Source organism: Branchiostoma lanceolatum, chromosome 14 (assembly GCF_035083965.1).
Source record: "Branchiostoma lanceolatum isolate klBraLanc5 chromosome 14, klBraLanc5.hap2, whole genome shotgun sequence".
NCBI lineage: Eukaryota > Metazoa > Chordata > Leptocardii > Amphioxiformes > Branchiostomatidae > Branchiostoma > Branchiostoma lanceolatum.
Genome location: NC_089735.1, coordinates 15812759 through 15840707, shown reverse-complemented (window position 1 = coordinate 15840707; position 27949 = coordinate 15812759). Strand labels below are relative to the sequence as shown.

Below are 27949 nucleotides of genomic sequence, written 5' to 3'. Positions count from 1 at the left end.
AATAATTGACCCGGAGGCGTGGAAGCAACTCGAATCGAATGAGCGTTTATTAACAACGACATCACGATCAGAGTCGGTGGTATGGACTAAAGGGGAAATCACGTGCCCCTATCTACAATGACCTCATCCCTGTGACGTCATCAACATAACATAACCGGAGTGGCGCTAGTAAGTCGCCATCTTGTTGTTGATCCAGGAGATGTAGTTAGTGACGCGTACGTAGACGCCGGGCCTGTAGGCCTGTGCGCAGCCGTACCCCCAGGACACCACGCCGGTCTGGACCCACTTCCCGTCATTGGGACAGACAAGGGGGCCTCCAGAGTCACCCTGTAAGTAATGGCAATGTATGAAGGAATGTTAAATCCACCGTCAACAGGAAAAGAAGGCTTACGCATCGCACTCGCTGGCACCTGGGACACTTGAGTCACCCTGTAAATAGTGACAATGTATGAGAGAATTCGAATGTACAATCCACTGTCAACAGGAAAGGAGGCTTACGCGTCGAACTTTCTGGCACTTGTGCAGGCGCTTTGATATGTTGGCGTGTGCCAGTATTTGTTTGAATTCACTATTAGTGGAGTGGCCGGATGTGAGTTGGAATATGACCACTTCGCAAAGGTTAGCCTTGTGGAGTTGACAGAAAATATCGAATATGACAGGTCATGGGGTCAATGGGAGAAACTACTAATTCACGGTTGGAGAGGTATTATTTTCGGCCTGTCTGCCTTTTTTTAGCAGCTATAGATAATTCTTATCACAGTAGAGGTACAGGAAGTGATTGATGGACACATGTGATGTTAATCAAAACATTTTTGTTTGTTTGTTTGTTTGTTTATTTATTTATTTTTCCTTGATATATGACCTATACTTAAGCAAGACATACAAAAGTTGTAGATAGTTCACGGTAGGATTTTCGAACTCTTGTTCGCTGTGATATTTGAACTACTATAGACTCTGATGTGCCAATATAAATCAATAATTCAGTATCCTAAATTTTGGCGATTTTGCGCCGACATCAAGCAATACAGGTATGATAGTACAGGTAAACAAAAATGGCGGATTATATCATATTTACCAATGATCTCGTTCACCAATCCCTGTAGGCATGCGCAAGTTCAAAAGTAAGGGCCACTGGCTTGTAAACAGTTCTCGTCTTAATCATTGTCTGCTTTCCATAACACTGTTCAGACGTGTTTGGTTTTTGTTGCATGGTCCTTTGACATAGTGTGAATGCAGAAATGTTCGCGATGGTTTTATGTACGCAGTTTTCGCGGTGAACCCCTTACCGCGAACTTTGATAAAACCACCACGAAAAGCCGTTCCATTGTGTGACTGTAGCGCTACTGTTGTTTCAAATGCGAACTCAAAACCACAATGAACACACCATTTTCTCCCTACCGCGAAATTAAATCCCCGCGAGCATTTCTGCATTTACAGTATTACCGCATATGCGCATTCGTACTTGGAATGGTGAACGAGTTTATATGTTGAGAAGGGGCGAGGATGGTACCTGGCAGGCGTCGACGCCTCCCTGTGTGTAGCCAGCGCAGATCATGTTGTCGGTGATCTGGCCATTGTAGTAGTTGCGACTGTTGCAGGTCTGGGTAGCAATGATTGGAACTTTAGCCTGCTGCAAAATGTCCGAAGTCTCTCCCCAGAAACCTGTACAAAAAAAAAAAGCATGACAGGGGACATTAGCAGGTCCAACTAAACTAGGAAAGTATTAGATGTGATATTATTGTTGTTTCTCCCGACTCCGAATGGGGTTACTAAAAGGTAATGCAAGCTATGTTATGATACGCTCGTTTTTCGTCCAATTATTTGAAATATGGGACAAAAAAATGAAATATTTTAGTCTCAAGATATGAAGACATGTGCCTTTATCTTTGTGCCTAATTTCAACTCACTCGATGAAACGTCTTCAGGGGTCGGGGATCAAACTCAAGACCTACCGAGTGTAAGGCTAACACTCTACCGACCACAGGTGGAACAAGAATGGGAGTGGGCAAATAATCTTACCTGATTGCGTGTTCCCCAGTCAGTGACGTAGCATTCGGTACCGTCAGCCGCGTCCTCGTGGGCCAGACACACAGAACTAACCGAACTAAACGAACTCAAGACCTGCTGAGTGCAAGGCTCACACTTTACCGACTAGATAGACTCACCGGTGGCAAAAAAAGTGGTCAAATAATCTTACCTGATTGCAGACTTCCCCAGCCAGCGACGTAACATTCGGTACCGACAGCCGCGTACTCGGAGGGCAGACAGACAGAACCAACCGAACTAAAGACCTACCATGTGCAAGGTAAACACTCTACCGACTAGGCCGTTGCACCTAGCCTTCACCAGGCCTTCCTATAGGAGGTTGGATCGTAGAATTCGGCAAAAAAGGGATTAATTTGCCAGTAAAGTCAGTCCACGGTAAAACTGATATTTCCACCGCTGTGCCTGCAAATGAAACCCTCCGGTGGTCAATCTCCCCTGGCAAATGTCCTCCCTGAAGCCGGCGTGGTTAGTCTGGTAGAGACTACATTGCACCGGTGGCAAAAGAATGGGAGTGGTCGAATAAGCTTACCTGATTGCAGTTTTCCCCAGCCAGTGACGTAACATTCGGTACCCGCAGCCGTGTCCTCGGAGGGCAGACAGACAGGCCTGACGTAGTCGTTATAGTTGATGCTGGTGCTCAACTTCACCAGGGCGATGTCATTGTCAGATGTGCTGTTAAACCAAGGAGACGAATTAGAACATTACTCTGGTGGGAGAATCCCTACCGCCAAGTGTAAAATGCATTTCATGATGCAGATCTACTGGTTATTATAGAACTGCCAAAAAATGAAGTCCTAACGTTGATAACTAATCTACCATTACGTTGGTCTTCATCAAAGCTTTATAGAACACTATGTTGGTCTTCATCAAAGTTGGCCTGCATCTAAAAAGGCCCCTGCAGATTCAAAGAAAGCTGCTAGATGGCTCAATGTTATGCCAACTCTTTTCGAGCACAAGATTTATCTATCACCAAAAACGCATGGTCACAGCATTACCACAGCAATTCTGCTACGTACCAAGGAAGCTAAGCTACGGTAATGCCAACACCTACCAATATACCAAATATCATAAAGATCCACCCATAACTTCTCGAGTTATTCTGTTAAAAAACAAAACAACAGACAGACAGACAGACAGACATGCAGACAGACAGACGGAAAGCTAGACAGACCAACGAACCTGAAAACATAACCTTCTTGGCAAAGGTAACAAGCGGGTTTACAGTTACCGTGAGTTGTAGTCTTCGTGAATGATGATGCGGCTGACGTCATAGTTCCGCTGGTAAGGCTCGTCGTTTGACCTCCTGTAATGACTGCCTCCTTGGATCGTCAGAGATACTCTGAGGAAACAAAGAAAAATCAGTATAACTTTTACTCTCGGGAATCCATGTAAAACGTCAAATGTATATCTTCTCCATAGAAGACACAAAGTTGGTGACCATGCAGAGTTGACTAATATAAGGATGCTTCCGATAAGTACTTTTTTTTCTTTAATAACGGAGTTACGAATATGTCAAACAGATATCCTTAAAAGTTGTAATGTAAGGGTTAAGTGACATGGAAGTTCATCTAGCAATGATATTCCTGGGCCTCTACTGTTCTATCTAACTTTATACATCGCCAGTGATTAGGCCTCCTGTCTACTAGACGGCGATAACTTAAGCCCCCCTCTCACTGGACCTGCGGCACGCTGGCGGCGTCGCTGCGTCCTAAACTGGATTTGTGTTACCCTTCACGTTATAATGGGAATATCATTCAAAACGTACAAGTATGACCAAAAAGACAACTCAACACAATAAGCTTAAAAAGATTAGTTTTCTTGTGGATGAAATTCGTTGAGTGCTTTGTCAATTCGATTGGCCGCAGCGACGCCACCAGCGTGCCGCGGGATAAGTCAGAGGGGGGCTTAAGCGAACATACAGCGACCAAAATTGAGTTTTTGATTGGAAAATGCTGCAAGATAAAGAAGTATGACTTGAAATATAAATATCCTGCAAAATCGTTCTTCATCTATGAATTTCGCCGAACGATTTTTCATGTGGTCACAGCGCGGTCGAAGCCTCTAGCAGAGAGAGGGTGTTAAGACCCCCTCTCACTGGACCGCGGCACACTGGCAGCGTCGCTGCGGCCCATCGAATTGACAAAGCACTCAACGAATTTCATCGACCAAAAACGAATATTTTTAAGTTTTCAACAGTCTTTTTGGTCATACTTGAACGTTTCGAATGATATTCCCATTAAAAAGTCAAGGGTAACACATATCCAGTTTAGGACGCAGAGACGCTGCCAGCGTGCCGCGGGTCCAGTCGGGGGGGGGGGGGGGGGGGGGGGGTGGCTTGAGCGACCATACAGCGACCAGCACTGATTTTTTATGACCCTTGATTGCCTAACTGGGACTGCTGCTAGATAAAGAAGTATGACTTGAAATACAAAAACCCTGCAAAATGTGGAAAAAAATCGTTCTTTATCTATGAAATTAGCTGAACGATCTTTCGAATCTTTGGTCGCTCAGAGGTCACAGCGAGGTCAAAGGCACAAGTGGGAAGATCAAAGTTCAAAGTTGTTACCCAGATCTCAGGCAGTGGGCGGCAGTCAGGATCCAATTGGGTGCGATGATGCTCCCACCGCAGTTGTGGGTCCCTGACGTCAGAAGCGAAACCTGTATGGACACAAGGATCTCTTATTATTCAAACAGATAAAAGTCCCCACGTGCTTTAATTTTGCCGTCTTTTTTCTCTTTCATCGCAGATCATATAGTTATTTGTAACATCTATGTTTCACATTGTCGTCCTTTCACTGCATTTCTAAGCGGGTGTCTCACTGGAATGCGCCTATCTGCAAAAAATCATTGCACCAATTTTTCGCGACTTTTTCGCCGATTTTCCCTTGCCGTCACACTGACGTGGAAGGCTTGGGTGAAATACGTGGCCTCTATAAACAGAATGGCCGCGCCCGGAATGAAACATCTTCAGTTTAATTTCGGGCAAAAATAAGATAGGGAGTAACTTAATTGGAAATCTCAGTATTTACATTAAATTTAAAACAAATTTACAATGATTAGGATCATCAAAAAGAGAGTTACAGTGTTAGCGCCTGTTGGCGTCTAGTTCGCGCCCATTCGCGTCATTTTTTCCAAGTGCGTTTTGTTTTATCAAAAACAATCGCCATTTTATGCGACAAATTGGTGCCCTTTGGCGACAAATTCGAGTCTTTCTTGCGAAAGCCTTTTACAAACAGTCGCAGATAGGCGCGGCCCAGTCAGATACCCAGATTGTACCTTCATCAGTTATTCTATGTACGAATTGATAGAGCTAGAAGGTATTACAATCATGTGGTATAACATTATTCGAATTTGCTTGAAATTAAGGTAACAGTCAGGTCACAGCTCTATGCGAAAAAAGCTATAAGTCCCTGCTACGACTTGACACCAAACAGACGGGTTTTCGGTAACTCCTCAGGAGCGGAGCCGTTATTTTACCTGCCAGGGCCAGCTGCCATACACTGCGTCTTCACCACCAACTATTCGGTTCGACAAAGACGCGAAGGCGGGAACACCACATTTGACAGTCGGACTGATGTCAGTTGGGTTCACGGCTTAGAAAGGAAGTTGAAAGATACACTTAGATTAGGTTAATACATGCAAATAGTACCAATCTTATACTTTGAATTCAGTCAACGTTTCTTCCACTTTCTTTCAAACAAGCCACACGTCACTTTCATGCTTTATGAGAATGGCGCATAAGTACATATTCAATCGTATCTGAAGGATGTAATTAAGAAAAATACATTCATTGCCTTTAAATCCCTTGTGTGTGACTTATCATGGCCCTTACATGCTTTGCAATGAACTCAATACTCCATTGTATTTTCTATCACAGATACAATAGTGCATGGAAGCTTACTTTCACTTGGGATGGTCTCAGTTTGGGTGATGTCAGTTGGAGGAATGGCTTCAAACAAGTAGAAAGAGAAAATATCAGGGTACAAACTTGGAAATATCAAGCGGGTATCTCAATGGACGTGCGGTGACGTTTTGGTGACCTCGCTGCAACCGTGCGTTCAAAGAATTTCATCGATGAAAAAATATTCTTTCTACGCTTTGTGTGTTTTTGTTGTCTTTTGAGTCGTATTTGTATATCTGGCATGACATTCCCAATATAAATCAAAGTCAAGGGTAAAACCAATATCTAATTGAGGTCACACGTCTGACTATTATCGGACGACATGATGCTGGCTCTGCTCACTTAGTCTCAATTAAAGTTCTCTTCGCCTTGCTGTCCTGACAGTCTGACTGAACTACCGTGCCTCAGAAATCCCCCGTCTTTTTATTCAGTCTTCAACAGACCGACAGCTAGACAATGCTCTACTCAAACTGCATGACATTAGTTATTTCAGCTGACTCTCTTATCGGAGTTTTTAGCAGTTTACTTCACATTAATGAATGACACATCGGATTACACGTTGTTGATAATATTGGCACAGCAATTACAGACTACAATTCCAATTACAAGTTTGGTATGAGGACTCCACAGTGTCTTCCTGAAAGTTAAGTTAATGACGATGATCAATTTTATTACAGCTTGCATATGCAATAATTGTAGAACAAGTTTGTACGGATTTTTCACCATTTCCTCATGTACAAATGCCTTTTCACGACATCTAGAACGATTATGTGATAGAACCGACAGACGTTTTTTTGTGTATTGGCTATTAATGAGGGGTAAAAAATTGTTGTTTTTTATTTCGAAATCAAGCGAAAATTAATGCGCGCGCTGATGTCATCCATAAAACTTACTTGATGTGACCTTAAGAAAAGTTCTGCATTACGTTTAATTTGTAGCGTCGCGGTGGCGTAATGGCTCAGAACTCATAGATCCTTGGCTCCAATCCGACAGTCCCCTGACTTGTTCAAGTGTCGTTGTGCCCTTATGAAAGGAACTTTTCCTCACTTCACTCAGGTTAAAAGGAGTACTTGGTTTCGGTTAGGGACGTCCCTCGAATAGAAGGTTAAATAGAGAGCCATACCTCCAAGACGTAAAAAAAGTACACACCACACTTATCGAAGAGAATGTACAGCTTGAACTCTTCAGTACAAACCTGGTTTGTTACGCCATGAGGCGCATGGTATGCAATACAAACAAACAAACAAAGAAGCAAACAAACAAAAAGTCACGAAGATGAACTTACCACATGTCTCCAGGTCACAGTACTCCCACCGGATATCCGAGTCAGTCGTGAGACACCAGGCACTGTTAGGGTCATCGTCAGGGTTACGGCAGTAGTTTTCCTCCAAATCGTAACCGGGATAGTCCTAACACCAAAACAAATGAGTTCAGAGACCTCATGCCTCCATGAAATATTCAATTATGAAAATAACCCACACATTACCTATTAACCTTTGTATGGTTATGTACACATTTTACTAGCTTACACATGTCAAAAGTTTGAAACTAACATTCACCTCTTAGATATCAATGAATTATGGCACTTATACATTAATAAAGCACATTAGGCCCATATTTGCATGATAAGTTCCACCTGCCATGAATTGCATGTGTTACATGTATTCCAGTGTTATTAGACCACAGTAAGTACATTTTAAGGATAACATCCTCTGCAGACTCCGAATTCAATGCGGGAGTGCGAAAACAAGTACAGACGGTAGCATACCTGTGGTAAATACTGGTGCTTATGTGGCTCCTGGGAGTCCCATCGCTGACACGTCTTGCCGCTCACAGTCACGAAACAGTCTGGAAAAATAACGGACAACAGACGCAGTTTTTGACACTTCGTTTGCTGATAAATAGAGCAATTTGTGGATCCTAATGGCTCTGCAATGTGTTATGCGTTGAAATCGATGAGATACAACATTTCGACCCCTTAAATGACCACTTGTACAAGTGTGTAAAGAAGCATACCGTCGGAAGTTGGGTTGGTGTCGGTTGGACTGGGGTCAGTTGGACTGGGGTTAGTTGGACTGGTGTCGGTTGGACTAACGGCTTTGTGGGGGAAGACAAAAATGGAGCGTATACATATTTATCTATTTATTTATTTATCAATCAATTTATTGGTTTGACTGACACACAGCCAAGGCCGCCAACTAGCATGAGGCTATTACAAAGGGCTAGCCCTGCTGACAAAGACAATACATAATAATATTCTAAATACACATAATATTCTAAATACACATAAATTTTAAAAATTACCGTATATGAATACATGTAGTTACATGTGAAATGTAAAGTATACAGATATACCTTTTCCAGTGCATGATTATATTTGTATCAGCATAGATAGACATTTGAATTGATAAAAGTTATGCCTTTATAGCGTCGCGGTGGCGGTATGGCCCAGAACCCATAGGTCCTGCGCTCGACCCCGGGGTCCCTTGACTTGCTCCGTTAATGTTGAAGTTGTGGCCTTGGGAAAAGCACTTTTTGGCGACGTTTCAGGAGCGCGCCAAACAGTTATATTTTGTATTTAGCTGCAGAGAATATTCCGTACATTCCAGCTATGCCGAGGTTGGCATTTGTGGAATATCACTCGAACGCGGAGTAGTAACCAGCCTGAGATTCCATGGGAGGTCAGATAAGATCTCCCGGGAGGATTACCCTCCCGCCCTCTCCTCCGCTGTGATTGGGACTCCCGCAGGGTTTGGCAAATTGACTCCGGTTGTGCCGAGACGATAAAGTCCAAGCGTCCTCTTTGGAACAGGAAAAGAACTCTTTTCATTTTCGGGATTTAGGGAAAGCCATGCCTATTGCACTGTGCGGAAAGTATATGGGTTTGTATTCATGATCTCTGCTTAGAAATTACCGTCGCCGATGTGTTGCTACTCGGGACCAATCACTAATGCTGTCTCTCTGCTAGAGCATTTCTCAGAATGGAGCTCCGGGCAATTAGCCTGTCTGCAGGATTGTTTGATTCAAGGATTTGAATTCATCAATAACTTAGTGGAAAAGTCAAAATTCAAATGCCTGTTGGCCGTCCAACAATGAGTAGGCACAGTCAAACCTTTAGCCACACGGCCTGGCACCTTAGTTGCAATGTGTCGAAACATAGCTTTAAAATGTTAATCACCACTTACAAATATCCACTCAATCGTCACCATGGCAATACGTTTTATTGCCTTTCTTGTTTCAACTTTACTCAGATGAAAAGGAGTACTTAGCCTGTTACCGATGGCTAGGGACGTCACTCGGATAGTACGTTTAATTGAGGTCCCGTGTTGTAGGAGAGCCACACCTCCAACACGTAACCCACCACACTTATCGAAGAGTAAGTGTCCTTCCCGGTGTGGGTGGGTGAAATAAACCTAGTCCGGATATGCAGTTTGAAGCGTTTAATAATCCGATAATCCGATAAAGTTTATTGCACAACAGATGAACCTGTTGTGTGACGCCATGAGACGCAGAGCATGCATTACAAACAAACAAACAAACAAACAAAAAGTCATGAAGATCAATTTACCACATGTCTCCAGGTCACAGTGCTCCCATTCGGTATCCGGGTCAGTCGTGAGACACCAGGCACCGTTAGGGTCATCGTCAGGGTTACGGCAGTAGTTTTCCTCCAAATCGTAACCGGGATAGTCCTAACGCCAAAACAAATGAGTTCAGAGACCTCATACCTCCATGAAATATTTCATTTATGAAAATAACCCACACATTATCCTATTAACCTTTTTATGGCTATGTATACGTTTTACTAGCTTACACATGTCACAAGTTTAAAACTAACATTCACCTCTTAGATATCAATGAATTATGGCACTTATACATTAATAAAGCACATTAGGCCCATATTTGCATGATAAGTTCCACTTGCCATTAATTGCATATGTTACATGTATTCCAGTCCTATTAGACCACAGTAAGTACATTTTAACGATAACATCCTCTGCAGACTCCGAATTCAATGCGGGAGTGCGAAAACAAGTACAGACGGTAGCATACCTGTGGTAAGTACTGGTGCTCATGTGGCTCCTGGGAGTCCCATCGCTGACACGTCTTGCCGCTCACAGTCACGAAACAGTCTGGAAAAATAACGGACAACAGATGCGGTTCTTAACACTTTGTTTGCTGATAGATAGAGCAATTTGTGGATCCTAATGGCTCTGCAATGTGTTATGCGTTGAAATCGATGAGATACAACATTTCGACCCCTTAAATGACCACTTGTACAAGTGTGTAAAGAAGCATACCGTCGGAAGTTGGGTTGGTGTCAGTTGGACTGGGGTCAGTTGGACTGGGGTCAGTTCGGCTGGGGTCAGTTGGACTGGTGTCGGTTGGACTGGTGTCGGTTGGACTAACGGCTTTGTGGGAGAAGACAAAAATAGAGCGTATACATATTTATTTATCTATCTATTTATTGGTTTGGCTGACACACAGCCAGGGCTGCCCAACTAGCCTGAGGCTATTACAAAGGGCTAGTCCTGCTGACAAAGAAAATAAATTACAATTGACAACATAACGAGCTATAACAATAGTCTAAATACATGTACATGTACATTGAAAAAAACTATCGTATATAAATAAATGTAGTTACATATAAAATGTAAAGTATACAGATATACGTTTTACAGTGCATAATTATATAGATATTTAAATTGATAAAAGTTATGCCTCTGTAGAGTCGCGGTAGCGGAATGGCCCAGAACCCATAGGTCCTGCGCTCGACCCCGGGGTCCCTTGACTTGCTCCGTTAATGTTGAAGTTGCAGCCTTGGGAAAGGCACTTTTCGGCGACGATTCAGGAGCGCGCCAAACAGTTATATTATGTATTAAGTTGCAGAGAATATTCCGTACATCCCAGCTATGCAGAGGTTGGTATTTGTTGAATGTTACTCTCACGCGCAGTAGTGACCAGCCCGAGATTCCATGGGAGGTCAGATAATTGGGCTTCCCGCAGGGTTTGACAAATTGACTCCGGCTGCACCGTGACGAGAACTTCCAAATGTCATCTTTGGAACAAGAAAAGAACTATTTTCTTTTTGGGGATTTAGGGAAAGTCATGCCTATTGCACTGTGGGGAAAGTATATGAATTTGTATTCCTGATCTCTGCGTAGAGAAATTACCGTCGCCGATGTGTTAATTCTCGGGACCAACCACTAATGCTGTCTCTCTGCTAGAACTCGAGCATTTCTCAGAATGGAGCTCCGGGCTCCGAGTGCCTGTCTGGAGGATTGTTTGAATCAAGGATTGGAATTCATCAATAACTTAGTGGAAAACTCAAAATGTCAAATGCCTGTTGGCTGTCCAACAATAGGTAGACACATTTAAACCTTTAGCTACACGACCTGGCGCAGAAGTGGTGATGTGTCAAAACATAGCTTGAAATCTTAATCACCAATTACATATAGCCACTCAATCGTCGACATGGCAATACGTTTTATTGCCTTTCTTGTTCTAACTTCAGTCAGATGAAAAGGAGTATTTAGCCTGTTACCGATGGTTAGGGACGTCACTCGGATAGTACGTTTAACTGAAGCCCCGTGTTGAAGGCGAGCCACACCTCCAACACGTAACCCACCACACTTATCGAAGAGTACGGGTCCTTCCTGGTGTGGGCGGGTGAAATAAACCTAGTCCGAATATGCAGTTTGAACTGTTCTGTACGAACCTGGTGTGTTACGCCCTGAGACGCATGGTATGCAATACAAACAAACAAACAAACAAACAAACAAACAAACAAACAAACAAACAAGGAGTCATGAAGATGAATTTACCACATGTCTCCAGGTCACAGTACTCCCATCGGGTATCCGGGTCAGTCGTGAGACACCAGGCACCGTCAGGGTCATCGTCAGGGTTACGGCAGTAGTTTTCCTTCAAATCGTAACCGGGATAGTCCTAACACCAAAGAAAAAGTGTTCCGAGACGTCAAGCCCCGATGATACATTTCATTTATGAAAGAAACTCAAACACTTACATATTAACCTATGCATGGTTATGTACACATTTTACTTCATTACACATGTCACAAATTTGAAATTACATGTAACATTCACCACATTCATAAATTAAGGCACTTTTGCATCATTCAAGTAAGTAAGGCCCATATTTGTATGATAAGTACCTGCTCTACCTGCCATGAATTACATATGTTACATGAATTACAGTCCTTTTAGGCCACAGCAAGTACATTTCATGGATAACATCCTCTGCAGACTCCGCATTCAATGCGGGAGTGCGAAAAACAAGTACAGACGGTAGCATACCTGTGGTAAGTACTGGTGCTCATGTGGCTCCTGGGAGTCCCATCGCTGACACGTCTTCCCGCTCACAGTCACGAAACAGTCTGGAAAGATAACGGACAACAGACGCAGTTTTTAACACTTCGGTTGCTGATAGACAGAGCAATTTGTGGATCCTAATGGCTCTGCAATGTGTTATGCGTTGAAATCGATGAGATACAACATTTCGACCCTTTAAATGACCACTTGTACAAGTGTGTAAAGAAGCATACCGTCGGAAGTTGGGTTGGTGTCGGTTGGACTGGGGTCAGTTGGACTGGGGTTAGTTGGACTGATGTCGGTTGGACTAACGGCTTTGTGGGGAAGACAAAAATGGAGCGTATACATATTTATCTATTCATTTATTTATCAATCAATTTATTGGTTTGGCTGACACACAGCCAAGGCTGCCCAACTAGCATGAGGCTATTACAAAGGGCTAGCCCTGCTGATAAAGAAAATAAATTACAATTGACAACATAACGAGCTTTAACAATTTTCTAAATACATGTACATGTACATTGAAAAAAAACTATCGTATATAAATACATGTAGTTACATATAAAATGTTAAATATACAGATATACGTTTTACAGTGCATAATTATACAGATATTTAAATTGATAAAAGTTATGCCTTTATAGCGTCGCGGTAGCGGAATGGCCCAGAACCCATAGGTCCTGCGCTCGACCCTGGGGTCCCTTGACTTGCTCCGTTAATGTTGAAGTTGTGGCCTTGGGAAAGGCACTTTTCGGCGACGCTTCAGGAGCGCGCCAAACAGTTATATTATGTATTAAGTTGCAGAGAATATTCCGTACATCCCAGCTATGCAGAGGTTGGTATTTGTGGAATATCACTCGAACGCGAATGATCAGCCCGAGATTCCATGGGAGGTCAGATAATTGGGCTTCGCGCAGGGTTTGACAAATTGACTCCAGCTGCACCGTGACGAGAACTTCCAAGCGTCATCATTGGAACAAGAAAAGACCTCTTTTCTTTTTCGGACTTTAGGGAAAGGCATGCCTATTGCACTGTGGGGAAAGTATATGAATTTGTATTCCTTATCTCTGTTTAGAAATTACCGTCGCCGATGTGTTAATTCTCGGGACCAACCACTAATGCTGTCTCTCTGCTAGAACTCGAGCATTTCTCAGAATGGAGCTCCGGGCTCCGAGCGCCTGTCTGGAGAATTGTTTGAATCAAGGATTGGAATTCATCAATAACTTAGTGGAAAACTCAAAATGTCAAATGCCTGTTGGCTGTCCAACAATAGGTAGACACATTTAAACCTTTAGCTACACGACCTGGCGCATAAGTGGTAATGTGTCCAAACATAGCTTGAAATGTTAATCACCAATTACATATAGCCACTCAATCGTCGACATGGCAATACGTTTTATTGCCTTTCTTGTTCTAACTTCAGTCAGATGAAAAGGATTACTTAGCCTGTTACCGATGGTTAGGGACGTCACTCGGATAGTACGTTTGATTGAGGTCCCGTGTTGAAGGCGAGCCACACCTCCAACACGTAACCAGCCACACTTATCGAAGAGTACGGGTCCTTCCTGGTGTGGGTGGGTGAAATAAACCTAGTCTGGATATGCAGTTTGAACTGTTCTGTACGAACCTGGTGTGTTACGCCCTGAGACGCATGGTATGCAATACAAACAAACAAACAAACAAACAAACAAACAAACAAACAAACAAGGAGTCATGAAGATCAATTTACCACATGTCTCCAGGTCACAGTACTCCCATTCGGCATCCGGGTCAGTCGTGAGACACCAGGCACCGTTAGGGTCATCGTCAGGGTTACGGCAGAAGTTTTCCTCCAAATCGTAGCCGGGATAGTCCTAACACCAAAACAAAAGAGTGCAGAGACCTCATGCCTCCATGACATATTTAATTGTTAAGAAATAACCCACACATTACCTATTAACATTTGTATGGTTATGTACACATTTTACCAGCTTACACATGTCACAAGTTTGAAACTAACATTCACCTCTTAGATATCAATGAATTTTGGCACTTATACATTTATAAAGCACATTAGGCCCATATTTGCATGATAAGTTCCACCTGCCATGAATTGCATATGTTACATGTATTCCAGTCCTATTAGACCACAGTAAGTACATTTTAAGGATAACATCCTCTGCAGACTCCGAATTCAATGCGAGGGGACTAACAAGTAAAACAAGTACAGACGGTAGCATACCTGTGGTAAATACTGGTGCTCATGTGGCTCCTGGGAGTCCCATCGCTGACACGTCTTCCCGCTCACAGTCACGAAACAGTCTGGAAAAATAACGGACAACAGACGCAGTTTTTGACACTTCGTTTGCTGATAGATAGAGCAGTTGATCCTAACGGCTCTGCAATGTGTTATGCGTTGAAATCGATGAGATACAACATTTCGACCCCTTAAATGACCACTTGTACAAGTGTGTAAAGAAGCATACCGTCGGAAGTTGGGTTGGTGTCGGTTGGACTGGGGTCAGTTGGACTGGGGTTAGTTGGACTGGTGTCGGTTGGACTAACGGCTTTGTGGGGGAAGACAAAAATGGAGCGTATACATATTTATCTATTTATTTATTTATCAATCAATTTATTGGTTTGGCTGACACACAGCCAAGGCTGCCCAACTAGCATGAGGCTATTACAAAGGGCTAGCCCTGCTGATAAAGACAATACATTACAATTGACAGCATGACGAGCTATAGTAATATTCTAAATACATATAAATTTCAAAAATTACCGTATATGAATACATGTAGTTACATGTAAAATGTAAAGTATACAGATATACCTTTACCAGTGCATGATTATATTTGTATCAGCATATATAGACATTTGAATTGATAAAAGTTATGCCTTTGTAGCGTCGCGGCGGCGGTATGCCCAGAACTCATAGGTCCTGCGCTCGACCCCGGGGTCCCTTGACTTGCTCCGTTAATGTTGAAGTTGTGGCCTTGGGAAAAGCACTTTTTGGCGACGCTTCAGGAGCGCGCCAAACAGTTATATTTTGTATTTAGCTGCAGAGAATATTCCGTACATCCCAGCTGTGCAGAGGTTGGCATTTGTGGAATATCACTCGAACGCGGAGTAGTAACCAGCCTGAGATTCCATGGCAGGTCAGATAAGATCTCCCGGGAGGATTACCCTCCCGCCCTCTCCTCCGCTGTAATTGGGCCTTCCGCATGGTATGCAAATCGACCCCGGTTGTGCCCAGACGATAAATTCCAAGCGTCCTCTTTGGAACAGGAAAAGAACTCTTTTCATTCTCGTGATTTAGGGAAAGTCATGCCTATTGCACTGTGCGGAAAGTATATGGGTTTGTATTCCTGATCTCTGCTTAGAAATTACCGTCGCCGATGTGTTGCTACTCGGGACCAATCACTAATGCTGTCTCTCTGCTAGAGCATTTCTCAGAATGGAGCTCCGGACAATTAGCCTGTCTGCAGGATTGTTTGATTCAAGGATTTGAATTCATCAATAACTTATAGGAAAACTCAAAATTCAAGTGCCTGTTGGCCGTCCAACAATAAGTAGGCACAGTCAAACCTTTAGCCACACGGCCTGGCACCTTAGTTGCAATGTGTCGAAACATAGCTTTGAAATGTTAATCACCACTTACAAATATCCACTCAATCGTCACCATGGCAATACGTTTTATTGCCTTTTTTGTTCCAACTTCACTCAGATGAAAAGGAGTACTTAGCCTGTTACCGCTGGTTAGGGACGTCACTTGGATAGTACGTTTGATTGAGGTCCCGTGTTGTAGGAGAGCCACACCTCCAACACGTAACCCACCACACTTATCGAAGAGTAAGTGTCCTTCCCGGTGTGGGTGGGTGAAATAACCTAGTCCGGATATGCAGTTTGAAGCGTTTAATATGAACCTGTTGTGTGACGCCATGAGACGCAGGGCATGCATTACAAACAAACAAACAACCAAACAAAAAGTCATGAAGATCAATTTACCACATGTCTCCAGGTCACAGTACTCCCATTCGGTATCCGGGTCAGTCGTGAGACACCAGGCACCGTTAGGGTCATCGTCAGGGTTACGGCAGAAGTTTTCCTCCAAATCGTAGCCGGGATAGTCCTAACACCAAAACAAATGAGTTCAGAGACCTCATGCCTCCATGAAATATTTAATTATGAAAATAACCCACACATTACCTATTAACCTTTGTATGGTTATGTGCACATTTTACCAGCTTACACATGTCACAAGTTTGAGACTAACATTCACCACTTAGATATCGATGAATCATGGCACTTTTACATTTATAAAGCACGTAAGGCCCATATTTGCATGATAAGTTCCACCTGCCATTAATTGCATGTGTTAAATGTATTCCAATCATATTAGACCACAGTAAGTACATTTTAAGGATAACATCCTCTGCAGACTCCGAATTCAATGCGGGAGTGTGAAAACAAGTACAGACGGTAGCATACCTGTGGTAAGTACTGGTGCTCATGTGGCTCCTGGGAGTCCCATCGCTGACACGTCTTCCCGCTCACAGTCACGAAACAGTCTGGAAAAATAACGGACAACAGACGCAGTTTTTAACACTTCGTTTGCTGATAGATAGAGCAATTTGTGGATCCTAATGGCTCTGCAATGTGTTATGCGTTGAAATCGATGAGATACAACATTTCGACCCCTTAAATGACCACTTGTACAAGTGTGTAAAGAAGCATACCGTCGGAAGTTGGGCTGGTGTCGGTTGGACTGGGGTCAGTTGGACTGGGGTTAGTTGGACTGGTGTCGGTTGGACTAACGGCTTTGTGGGGGAAGACAAAAATGGAATGTATACGTATAAAATACCTCGTGTGAAGTATGCAGAAATACCAGTTCACATTTGCATTTGTATCAGCATAGACATTTCAATTGATAAAACGTCTGCTTTTGTAACGTCGCGGTGTCGTGATGGCCCAGAACCCAGCGGCTCTTAACTAAATACTCCATTGTATGAACATTTTTCTCTTACAGATACAATAGTGCATGGAAGCTTACTTTCAGTTGGAATGGTCTCAGTTTGGGTGATGTCAGTTGGAGGAATGGCTTCAAAGAAGTGAAAAGAGAAAATATTAGGATACAAACTTAGAAATATCAAACGGCTATCTCAATGGACGTACGGTGACGCGTTGGTGACCTCGCTGCAGCCGAGCAAATTGACCGCGCGCCCAACGAATTTCATCGATGAAAAACTATTGTTCTTACCCTTTGTATCGTCTTGTCTTTTGAGTCGAATTTGTACATTCGCATGACATTCCCAATATAAATCAAAGTCAAGGGTAAAAAAAATCCAATTTAGGTCGATCGTCCGGTGATATACACACTGGCTTCTGCACTTAGCATGTAGCAAACTCATTTTCATTTTTCTCGAAATGGAACAATTGAACTTTTCTCTGGCAGTGAAAAATACTTGAAAGTTGTAATGTTGAACTCACCACATGTCTCCAGGTCACAGTACTCCCAGTCGGTATCCGGGTCAGTCGTGAGACACCAGGCACCGTTAGGGTCATCGTCAGGGTTACGGCAGTAGTTTTCCTCTAGAGTAGGAAAAAACTACCACCAACAAGAATGATTACAGCGACAACTTTTGTTCATTTTTCTAGGAAAACAGTTGAGAAAAAGGCCAACTTACAGTGCCAAGGTCAACAAGTCGAAGGCCTGTGCAAAGAAACTAACATTGGAAAGACTGAAAGATCACTCAAAACCAGGTTCCTTGAACACAGACGCCCAAGTTAAACAACCTTGGCGGTTTCACAACACATACACACAGAATCACCTATACTGTCGGTTTCACTGGACAAAGTAAGACTCTTGGACACAGAACCAGAATTTTTTTTTTCAAAGAGAAATAATAAAAGGCAATCTACATCCGGGCCCTACAACCACCTCTCATCAGATACGGGTGGAACAAAAGACTTTCCGCAACTCATGATCCACTGATGACCGAGTCACAAGTTCTATCTGAATAGCGTGACGTCACAGATTGATCATTCTTTGACAAAGACCTGAGATCAAATTAGTCGAACATTTCAGCAAGTTCAACTTTTGTGTTGCCAATTTCAGTTTTACTTTCAGCTGAATAAAATGTTTGCAGTGGCAATTTTCGAAATACCGTGAATGTATTGCAATGTTATCTAAGTACAGACGGTAGCATACCTCTGGAAGAAAAGGGTGTTCATGTGGCTGCTGGGAGTCCCATCGCTGACATGTCTTACCGCTCACAGTCACGAAACAGTCTGGAAATATAACGGAAAATAGTTTTTATTATTATTATTATTTAAAGAAGAATCAAATAATACCAATGAATGGGCAAAGAAAAAGTGCCGACCTACTCAAGTTGTACACATCTTATATTCTAGCCGCTTACAGTTGAGTTATCTACTTACTGTAAACAATTTGTGGATCCTAATTGTTTTGCGATGTATTCTGCATTGAATTAGATGAAATGCAACATTCAGACTATTGATATGACTGCAAATTTTCAAAGAAACATACCCTCGGAAGTTGGGTTGGTGTCAGTTGGACCGGTGTCGGTTGAGCTAGCGTCTGTTGGACTGGGATCAGTTGGATTGGTGCCGGTTGGACTGGTGTCAGTTGGACTAATGGCTTTAGTTAGACAAGACAAAAAAGCTATGGCGTGTATACATAAAAGATACCTCGAGTAATATATGCAGATACAACCTTTCCAGTTCACAATTATATTTGTATCAGCATAGACATTTCAATTGATAAAAGTTCTGCTTATGTAGCATCGCGGTGGCGCAATGCCTCAAAACCCAGAGGTCCTGGGTTCTGAATCCGGGGTTCCCTGACTTGTTCCGTTGACGTTGTACCCTTAAGAAAGCAATTTACGCGAATTTTCTCACTTCACTCAGGTGAAAAGGAGCGCCTAGCTTCGGTTAGGGACGGACCTCGTATAGTACGTTTAAAGGAGGTGTACTGTTTGCAGAGAGACACACCTCGAGCATGTAAAAGCACCCACCACACTTATCGAAGAGTAGGGGTCTTAACGGTGTGACGTGAATAAACAAATCTGTTCGGATATGCAGCTGCAGCTTGGACTGTTCGGTACAAACTTAGTGTGTTATACCCCCATTCCACTCGGACGGCACTCTCGCCGCGCCCTCACGGCGACCAGAGCGCCGTGAGAGGCGCCGATTTCCTGGAAAACATGCTCAAGTGGAATCTCTACGGCGACCTCAGCGCGACCAAAATGTCAAATGTCAGCAACTTTTTATGAGCGACCAAAGATTTCACAGATCACTCAACGAATTCTAGAGATAAAGAACGATTTTTTTTTCGTTTTGTGTGCTTTGTTGTCTTCTCAGTCATACCTTTGCCTCTTGCATCATATTTGAATGATAAAATCAAGGGGAAAACAGATTCAATTTTGATCGCTGCACGGTCGCTTAGTGTGTGTCTTAAGTTATATATTTGTTCAAATATGTTTCTTTGTCTGTCATGTAACCTGTTTGCTATAAATATCTTTTATCATGCTACGTTATAATAGAAACGTAAATCACAGAATTGTGAAACACTTTTTGAACCACAGACAATAAAACTTGGAAGGAATTTAATTTGAATGAGCAAGCAAGTACTTGTAGTTATTCGTCAATTTGTAATACCACTAGGAAAATTTTGATTTGACCACAAAATTCCCAGAAATTCAAGATACACCGCTTCAAGAATGAAATTTGTTTGAACTACAGTTAAGACCATTCAATCATTCAATCCTCGTAGAGTGCTCGCTGCGATCCTTGAGCGCTGCGGCCCTTTGATCCCTCGCTGCGGCCCTTTGATCCCATCGCCATCCTCGGCGCTCTCACGGCGACTGTTTTGAACATGTTCAAAACCATCGCCGAGGTGACGGCGCGCATGGCGCGCATGGCGCTCTCACCGCGCTCCCAATGCGCTCTCGCCGCGCTCTCGCCGCTGTCACGGCGCTCTCGGCGCTCTCACGGCGATCTGGCCAAATTGACGTCGCCGTGAGAGCGCGGTGAGAGCGCCGTCCTGGTGGAATGGGGGTCTTACGTCATGAGGCTGTTTACCAGGGGTACAGTAAAAACAAACAAAAAGTCACAAGGTGAAACTTACCACATGTCTGCAGGTCACAATACTCCCACCTGGCGTTAGGGTCAGTCGTGAAACACCAGATACCGGCAGGGTCAAAGTCAGGGTTACGGCAGTAGTTCTCGTCCAATCCGTAACTGGGAAAGATCTACCACAACGAACAAAAAAAACACACAAAAAAAAAACAATATCAGTAACTACGTGTTTGCTCGTTCGTTTATTTAGACCCTTGTAGTGCCGAGTACCACATAAGGTAGCGGGGTTCTTTTCTGTTTCAGTAGCATGGTAATATTTATACAGGGACAGTTTGCTAGCCCTTCCCCTTTAACATGCTCGAGGCACCTCCTCGAACACGGGGCCCCGTTTTACATCCCTTCCGAAAGGCTGGTGCAGCCCCAACCAAGATGACCTGACCACAGGACTTGAACCGGAGTCTCAAAGTTATTTATACTTATTGAAAGCAGCCGTGAGTTTCTACCATTTGAGCCAAAGGGACATCCCTTTAAGTATCAATTACATCTCTCTATATATAAATGTTAATGGTTTGTAGAATATCACTGTGCATGGAAGAAATGTGTCGTACAACATGGTCTATTCTGAAGGCCACATCATGATCTGTTGCATATATGAGAACAAACGTTACCAATGATAGGAATGTGTGTTCATGTAATAACTTCCTGCGGTAGGAATGTGTATTCATGTGATAACCACTTCTGGTAGGAATGTGTGTTCATGTGATAACTTAAGCTTCCTGTTGTAGGAATGTGTATTCATGTGATAACCACTTCTGGTAGGAATGTGTGTTCATGTGACAACTACCTGTGGTAGGAATGTGTGTTCATGTGATAACAACCTGTGGTAGGAATGTGTGTTCATGCGATAACTACCTGTGGTAGGGATGCACCAGTGGTAGGAATGTGTGTTCATGTATACCTGTGGTAGGAATGTACCAGTGGTAGGATTGTGTGTTCATGTGATAACTACCTGTGGTAGGGATGCACCAGTGGTAGGATTGTGTGTTCATGTGATAACTACCTGTGGTAGGGATGCACCAGTGGTAGGATTGTGTGTTCATGTGATAACTACCTGTGGTAGGAATGTACCAGTGGTAGGATTGTGTGTTCATGTGATAACTACCTGTGGTAGGGATGCACCAGTGGTAGGATTGTGTGTTCATGTGATAACTACCTGTGGTAGGAATGTACCAGTGGTAGGAATGTGTGTTCATGTGATAACTTCCTGCGGTAGGAATGTGTATTCATGTGATAACCACTTCTGGTAGGAATGTGTGTTCATGTGATAACTTAAGCTTCCTGTTGTAGGAATGTGTATTCATGTGATAACCACTTCTGGTAGGAATGTGTGTTCATGTGACAACTACCTGTGGTAGGAATGTGTGTTCATGTGATAACAACCTGTGGTAGGAATGTGTGTTCATGCGATAACTACCTGTGGTAGGGATGCACCAGTGGTAGGAATGTGTGTTCATGTATACCTGTGGTAGGAATGTACCAGTGGTAGGATTGTGTGTTCATGTGATAACTACCTGTGGTAGGGATGCACCAGTGGTAGGATTGTGTGTTCATGTGATAACTACCTGTGGTAGGAATGTACCAGTGGTAGGATTGTGTGTTCATGTGATAACTACCTGTGGTAGGGATGCACCAGTGGTAGGATTGTGTGTTCATGTGGTAACTACCTGTGGTAGGAATGTACCAGTGGTAGGAATGTGTGTTCATGTGATAACTACCATTGTTAGGAATGTGTGTTAATGTGATAACTACCTGTGGTAGGAATGTACCAGTGGTAGGAATGTGTGTTCATGTGATAATTAGCATTGTTAGGAATGTGTGTCAATGTGATAATTACCTGTGGTAGGAATGTGTGTTCATGTGGGCCCTGGGAATCCCATCGTTGACACGTCTTTCCGCTCACAGTCACAGCCAGCTGTCCACGATAATCTTCTAAGTTCCCGTCGAAACAGTCTGCGAATGGACAACAGCTGCAGTAAGAACTCATAACCATGCTCCCAGAAAACTAGCCAACCATGGTTGGCGGTAGGTTGAAAGCAGTCCAAGCAGTTTTAGGCCACGCCTTTTTTTCAGCGACAACCATGTCCTTCCTACTTCCCAACTATCTACCGACAGAGCCCCGATGCTTTCTAACCTACTCCTAACCATCCCGACCTCTGACCGCAGATTGCCGAGTCCCTCCTGACTGATTATGATTACCAACCGATCACCAACCCTCTGACGAAATAAATTGGGCGCAACCATCAACTTTCAATAGCCAACTGAGGCAACCACCCAGACCTCCCGCCCACAGCTGAATGTTTTGAAAATTTTAAAACGTTCGAGTGCCGTAGCCGACCAGGAGCCAACCGCGCCGACCAACTGCCAACCACAACCGGGAGGCCATGGCCGGTCGGCTATGCGTAACCAGGGCTTTATATATCAAGTTTCCAACGATGAGCAGGTGCATCTTTAGTAACAAAAGGCAGAAATGAAAAAGATTACGCTTTCGATTGTTATAACAAGTGTCTAGAATGTATTTTAGTTTCCTGTTCTATTATCATGGTGGAATTTAGTTGTGAATTTTTAATGGTCCTTATAACATGTTTTGCAATGAATATTTTTCAACAGTACATGCACACTTACTTTCGGCAGTTGGGGTAGTGTCAGTCGGGATGGCGTCAGTTGGAGGGATGATCATGACTACGGAGAAAATTGTAAGAGAAAATACTTGTGTAAACTTGAAGAAGAACAAACAACAATTAAGAAACATAATACTTATTTAGTTTATAGCTCTTGTGTAGCCTTCTAGGAGCACCGGTGTCACAGGGATCTCGCACCCCCCGTGAATTTGAACCACCCGGTTCGAAATCACTAGTGTGTTTGCACCCCCCGGTGCGAAATCCCTAGCGATTTCGCACCCCTCTAGTGATCTCGCACCCCCAGGGTGTAGTATGTGTTCTGTTACGGCATTCATAATTCCCAGTGGCTATCCTTTAACAAATTGATCGGTAACTATAACTGACATTTCAAATGCTCTGTTGACTGAAGTGGTAACGAATTGGGTTGTGCAATGACTATCTGGCAGTCATGGTTCTTGTGTTCAAATGCTGGTGGCGACATTTTTTTGTCCCGTAGTTTTTAACATTAAATAACTAATAATTCTTACTCAGAAATGTCATAAGATTTCGATTAAGGCTTCGATAATTTTTTTCTAACCCTATTTAACACCCGTCATCCATTCAATATGTGATATAATTCTGTATGATAAAATGTTATTCAAGTCTCTAAAATAATTTAAAAAATCAATTATGAACATTGAAGTAAAACTATGAACTAATCGTACATTCCTCATGGCACAAAGGAAGAAAGTTACAACGAATCATCGTGCACAGAGAGTCACCATCATTGCGCTGTGCTGAAATACTAGTAGCGTTACATTAGTCCAGGGCATGGGTTCCCGGAGTCTTAGATGTTTGTTCTGTCAGACACAGCAACTTGTAATACTCTCGATTACCACGTTAAACTATGGCTTTATCATATCAAAATGCAGTTTTGAATATAATTGCTGCACAGACAGAGCACCTTTCGAAATATTTGGGGGGGGGTTCAAAATCCCTAGGGGGGGTCGAGGAGGGGGTGCGAGATCCCTAGTGATTTCGCACCGGGGGGTTCAAAATCAGGGGGGTGCGAAATCCCTGTGACACCGGCAATTATTTGTAGGAGAAACGCTGATTCGGGAATTTCAAGATATCGGGTACAGGTCCTAATACTAATGCTGGGGAAATCGTATTTGCCACCCACTGATAGCAGACCTTCCAAGCATCTGAACTTGGCCCCGATATGTTGAAATTCGCGAATCAGCACCCCTTAGAATAAAAGCCACCCCTACTAGAAGGCTGCGAAGGAGGGTATGGAGTTAACCTGTAGCATTTTTCTAGAATGCGAACATTTTCTTGATCGTCTTGGAGTGAAGAATACAGAAAGGGTAGCCTGTTGAGGTAGCCCTTCCCGGAAAATAACCAGAAAATATCTCCTTGCTATCGATGAATGGATGTCAAACGTAGTCTCCAACCAGACCCAATAGATTGCAAAGACCGTATCCAACTGGAAGAAGGAGCTTATAGTGCAATCTAAGTTATGAGACTTGGGTTGGCTATGAAAACTCCTTCTGCCTGTTGGATACGGTCTTTGCCAACCCGTAGGTCTGCTTGGAGACTATGTCAAACGGACAAATGTGAAGACAGCATGGATATTCATCTCCTGACTACAGTCTTAGAAATTATTGAAAAAAATACTTTGCGTGATAATCTTTTCCGTTCTCATATCAAAAGGTTTGAAATTCATGCATTTCCAGTATTTCCAATTATTCTAACCTCCCTGGTAAAACAGAAACAGTCTAGAATTTTCAACATTTGTATTTATATTTGCATTTATTGACAATGAAGGCAAGCCATTACACTGGGTCAGCCTAGGCAGCTCTCGCTGGTAACGGCTGACCCATAGAAATACAAACAAACATACAACTTATATACATAACCTGCAGAAAAATCATTACACTATCATAATTACATCGTATTGTAATTTCACAGCTATCGATATGCCTTATGTATACAAGCACAAGCATGTTGATAAACCGAACAAAGACGTTAAGTGTTAACAGATCTAGAGTGTTGAATACAGGAAGACTATTTTGCATGTCATCCCTCAGATGACAGATCATAAATCTAATGCCCCTTGCCATGCCAGTGGCCGACAAAAAAGAGTTGGTCGGGTAACCGAAAACACATTGTCAACCTTTTTTCCTAGGCCCAAGAACCAAGCATAAGGTCTCATTCATGTATTACTCCTAAAAGAATCCGTGGCCATAGAAAATTAACGGCTGCATGAACGTGCGTTTATATCGGTGGAAAATTCTCTTTTAGCCAGTCCAGTTGATCTTAAGCGTCAAACTGATGAAAGATTTTTTTTTTGTAACTGAAGAAATTAGAAGTCAAAGTTCGGCAGCTGCGCGCGAGGTCGGACGTGCACAGCCAGGCATTGTAGATGGTGCGGTCATGTGCTTACTGGCAGCTGGAAAGTGCCTTTTTGGGGGTGTAGCTAAGTGCAGTTTGTGATTGCTATAAAAAGAGATTGTGTGTAGTGAAAATGTAGGCAGTTTTTTTACATGATCTAGGCTAAATGTTCTCAACAAAGAATGAATAATATTGGCACATATTCTATAGCTTCATTAAGAACGCTTCCCTGTAAACACGTATTATAACATGTAAGTCTATGGGCGAAAAAAACCTCATGAATGAGACCTTAACTCACCAGCTTGGTAGGAGATCTTGAAACCACTTGCAGTCACAGATGAGTCAGACCGGAACACGACGAGAAGGCTGTTTCCGGTTGACGTCATACTAGCAGGCAGGGTGCTGCCACAAAATCGTCCTGTAAAAAAGTAGGAACGCATCATGAACTATGAGCTACTTTGTTTGCATGTCCATGGACAACAGTATCGAGTAAGAGATTCATAACATACGAAGGCCCATACCGATACCGCGCGTGAGCTGTGCAGCTCGGAAACAGCGCGCGGACTAAATGCCTCCAAAATGCATCCGCGTAGCTCTCTAGGAGTGTCGCTACGAGCTTTCGTAATACCAAAAGTACTACTTGTGGCCAACTTACCCATGCTCTCAGCGTTAGAGTCCATGCCGTCAAAAATTTCGACATAGTCGTATCCACATGACGGCTCGTCTTCTATGTCAAAGGCGTCAAAGCTGAGTAAATGATATAAAGCAATTCTATATATTGATACAATGTTTGAAGTTGGGGCCATTTTATTATATCAAAAGTAGGTCGATATGTGGGTGGTTGATTTTATAATCATTTATTTTGTCACATACCACTACAGTGACTGAATGTTCTTTGTGTATTATTTTCAAAAGTGCAGAAATCTACATTTATTGTGTTAAACCGGCAACTACATTTATCACTTGTAATAAATGCAGATTTACATCACATCACAATTTCATACTATACACACATACATACAGGGTCTCCTTGAATGAATCTAACGTTTTGTAAGCATGTAACATTATACGAGTGTACGCTCTTGTTGTCTTACGTGATGGACACCGTTTTGCCTTCTCCCACGGTGATTTTCCAGGCGCAGTCGGCGTGGTTGCGGTACCGGGAGGGGTGGTTCACCGAGACGATGGTCCCCGACTCTCCCCCCACCGAGTCCTGAGGCCCACACCGATAGGTAGAACCTACAAGAACAAAGAAAGTATTTTTAAATGCATCCAGTTCAGGAGAGACTGTACAAAAGCTGTTCAAGGAATGCAATGGAAGATAAAGTACGCTATTTTTCTAAATGCCTACATTATCTAAGAAACATTTTTTTCGAAACAATCAAAACTATATTCCCGAGCTTTCACCATCTAGAAGACCACATTTCTACAGAAATCCCAAAACCCACCAATCAGTGAAAACGTCGTTTTTTTTCATTAGCAACTGCCCCGAAGAAGTCCCCCTATATAAACAATTAGACCATCCCCCCATATAAACAATTAGATAGAGTAGACACTTGCTACCTTTTTCCGTTACATTGTCTGTTTATATCATTACAATTAGCCTACTGACATGAATTTGTATAAACGATATACTAACATTGAAACACAAATCATTATATTCTGTAACTTATGTTTTGAATGGATATTTGTACAGCAATTTAGAAATGGTGAAAATTGAGCACTACTCACTGCAACCTAAACCACTCACCGATTTGTGCCTGGGCGCCGGCGGCAAGCAGGCACCATACGAAGCACAGACGCCACATAGTCTGTCCTTTCTAATGGAAAAAAAGAAACAACTTATAAGATGTAACGGAAGACTAAAACACGCAGTCATGATCAAGCACACAAAACTTACTGTACGAGCAAGCTCGATTTTGCTCTTGCGCAACGTTTCAATAGTTGACATAACTCGCCCGGGTAACCATTTGAAATCCATTTCTTGCATTTCACCTGCCAATTTCATATACATAACTGTACTTGTGAGTAACATCAGAAACCTTTACTTTATATGAAAACTTCACTGTAACAAAGGCAATGTTACGTACCTGGTTTTGGGGGTTCAATGAGAGACAGTAACAAACGTGTCTGTACACAACCAATTCTGGAATGAAGATGTCAGTTTGGCTTGTGGAAGTAAAAGCCTCGTGGGAATTTCGCTAGGTCTGTTGCTTTATCCGCGTCATTTATACAACATAGTTTATATGTGAGTAGCCTCTAACAGGCGTCTTAGGTGCCTGAAAAAAGTGAGTAGAAATTATAACAAGAGTCCGTAGGACACAAGCCTCCGTGAAGTAATTATGGGTTTTGCCGTGGGGTTTGATACCCTCTTTACCAGGAACAATTTCCTTGAAATCTGTTTCCATTTTTGTCCATCAGGTAGTTGTTTGTACTGGGCAGTGCTAAGCCAAGGCAGTGTAGCCGCAGTCTAGCGTCTACTTAGAGGTTACATGTATGTAATCTTACTGGCGCGACAGCTGTCGACTGTACCACACCTT

The 27949-nt window shown here is 42.9% G+C and overlaps 1 protein-coding gene across 3 annotated transcripts; it reads right to left on the bottom strand.

Annotated features, from left to right (window-relative positions):
• Positions 1-24: 24 nt before the first annotated feature.
• Positions 25-27703, bottom strand: LOC136448819 (plasminogen-like). 3 transcript variants are annotated; one of them, XM_066448467.1, is made up of 34 exons: positions 27500-27703; positions 27160-27229; positions 26504-26648; positions 26065-26156; positions 25708-25827; positions 23041-23097; positions 22253-22368; positions 20408-20531; positions 18809-18919; positions 18470-18549; positions 17749-17866; positions 17312-17359; positions 16998-17078; positions 16750-16829; positions 16267-16390; positions 14745-14825; positions 14501-14580; positions 14009-14132; positions 12513-12593; positions 12265-12344; positions 11773-11896; positions 10249-10359; positions 10001-10080; positions 9516-9639; positions 7964-8044; positions 7716-7795; positions 7233-7356; positions 5948-5995; positions 5524-5639; positions 4613-4704; positions 3275-3385; positions 2576-2718; positions 1511-1662; positions 25-327 (listed from the first exon to the last, which is right to left on the bottom strand). In XM_066448467.1, exons 2-34 carry the CDS (start codon positions 27215-27217, stop codon positions 166-168), a joined length of 3348 nt encoding a protein of 1115 aa, XP_066304564.1. In that variant the 5' UTR covers positions 27218-27229; positions 27500-27703; the 3' UTR covers positions 25-165. The 3 variants fall into 3 exon arrangements, with proteins under 3 accessions (XP_066304564.1, XP_066304566.1, XP_066304565.1); XM_066448469.1 differs by lacking the exon at positions 17312-17359; XM_066448468.1 differs by lacking the exon at positions 5948-5995 and having other exon boundaries at positions 27500-27702.
• Positions 27704-27949: the final 246 nt, after the last annotated feature.

Coding starts and splice junctions, on each gene's coding strand:
- LOC136448819 (XM_066448467.1), bottom strand. CDS start 27,217: ATGTGGCGTCTGTGCTTCGTATGGTGCCTGCTTGCCGCCGGCGCCCAG. Junction 25,828..26,064: donor CTCTAACGCTGAGAGCATGG/GTAAGTTGGCCA, acceptor ACTTTTTTACAG/GACGATTTTGTGGCAGCACC. Junction 14,133..14,500: donor AGCACCAGTATTTACCACAG/GTATGCTACCGT, acceptor TTTTGGTGTTAG/GACTATCCCGGCTACGATTT.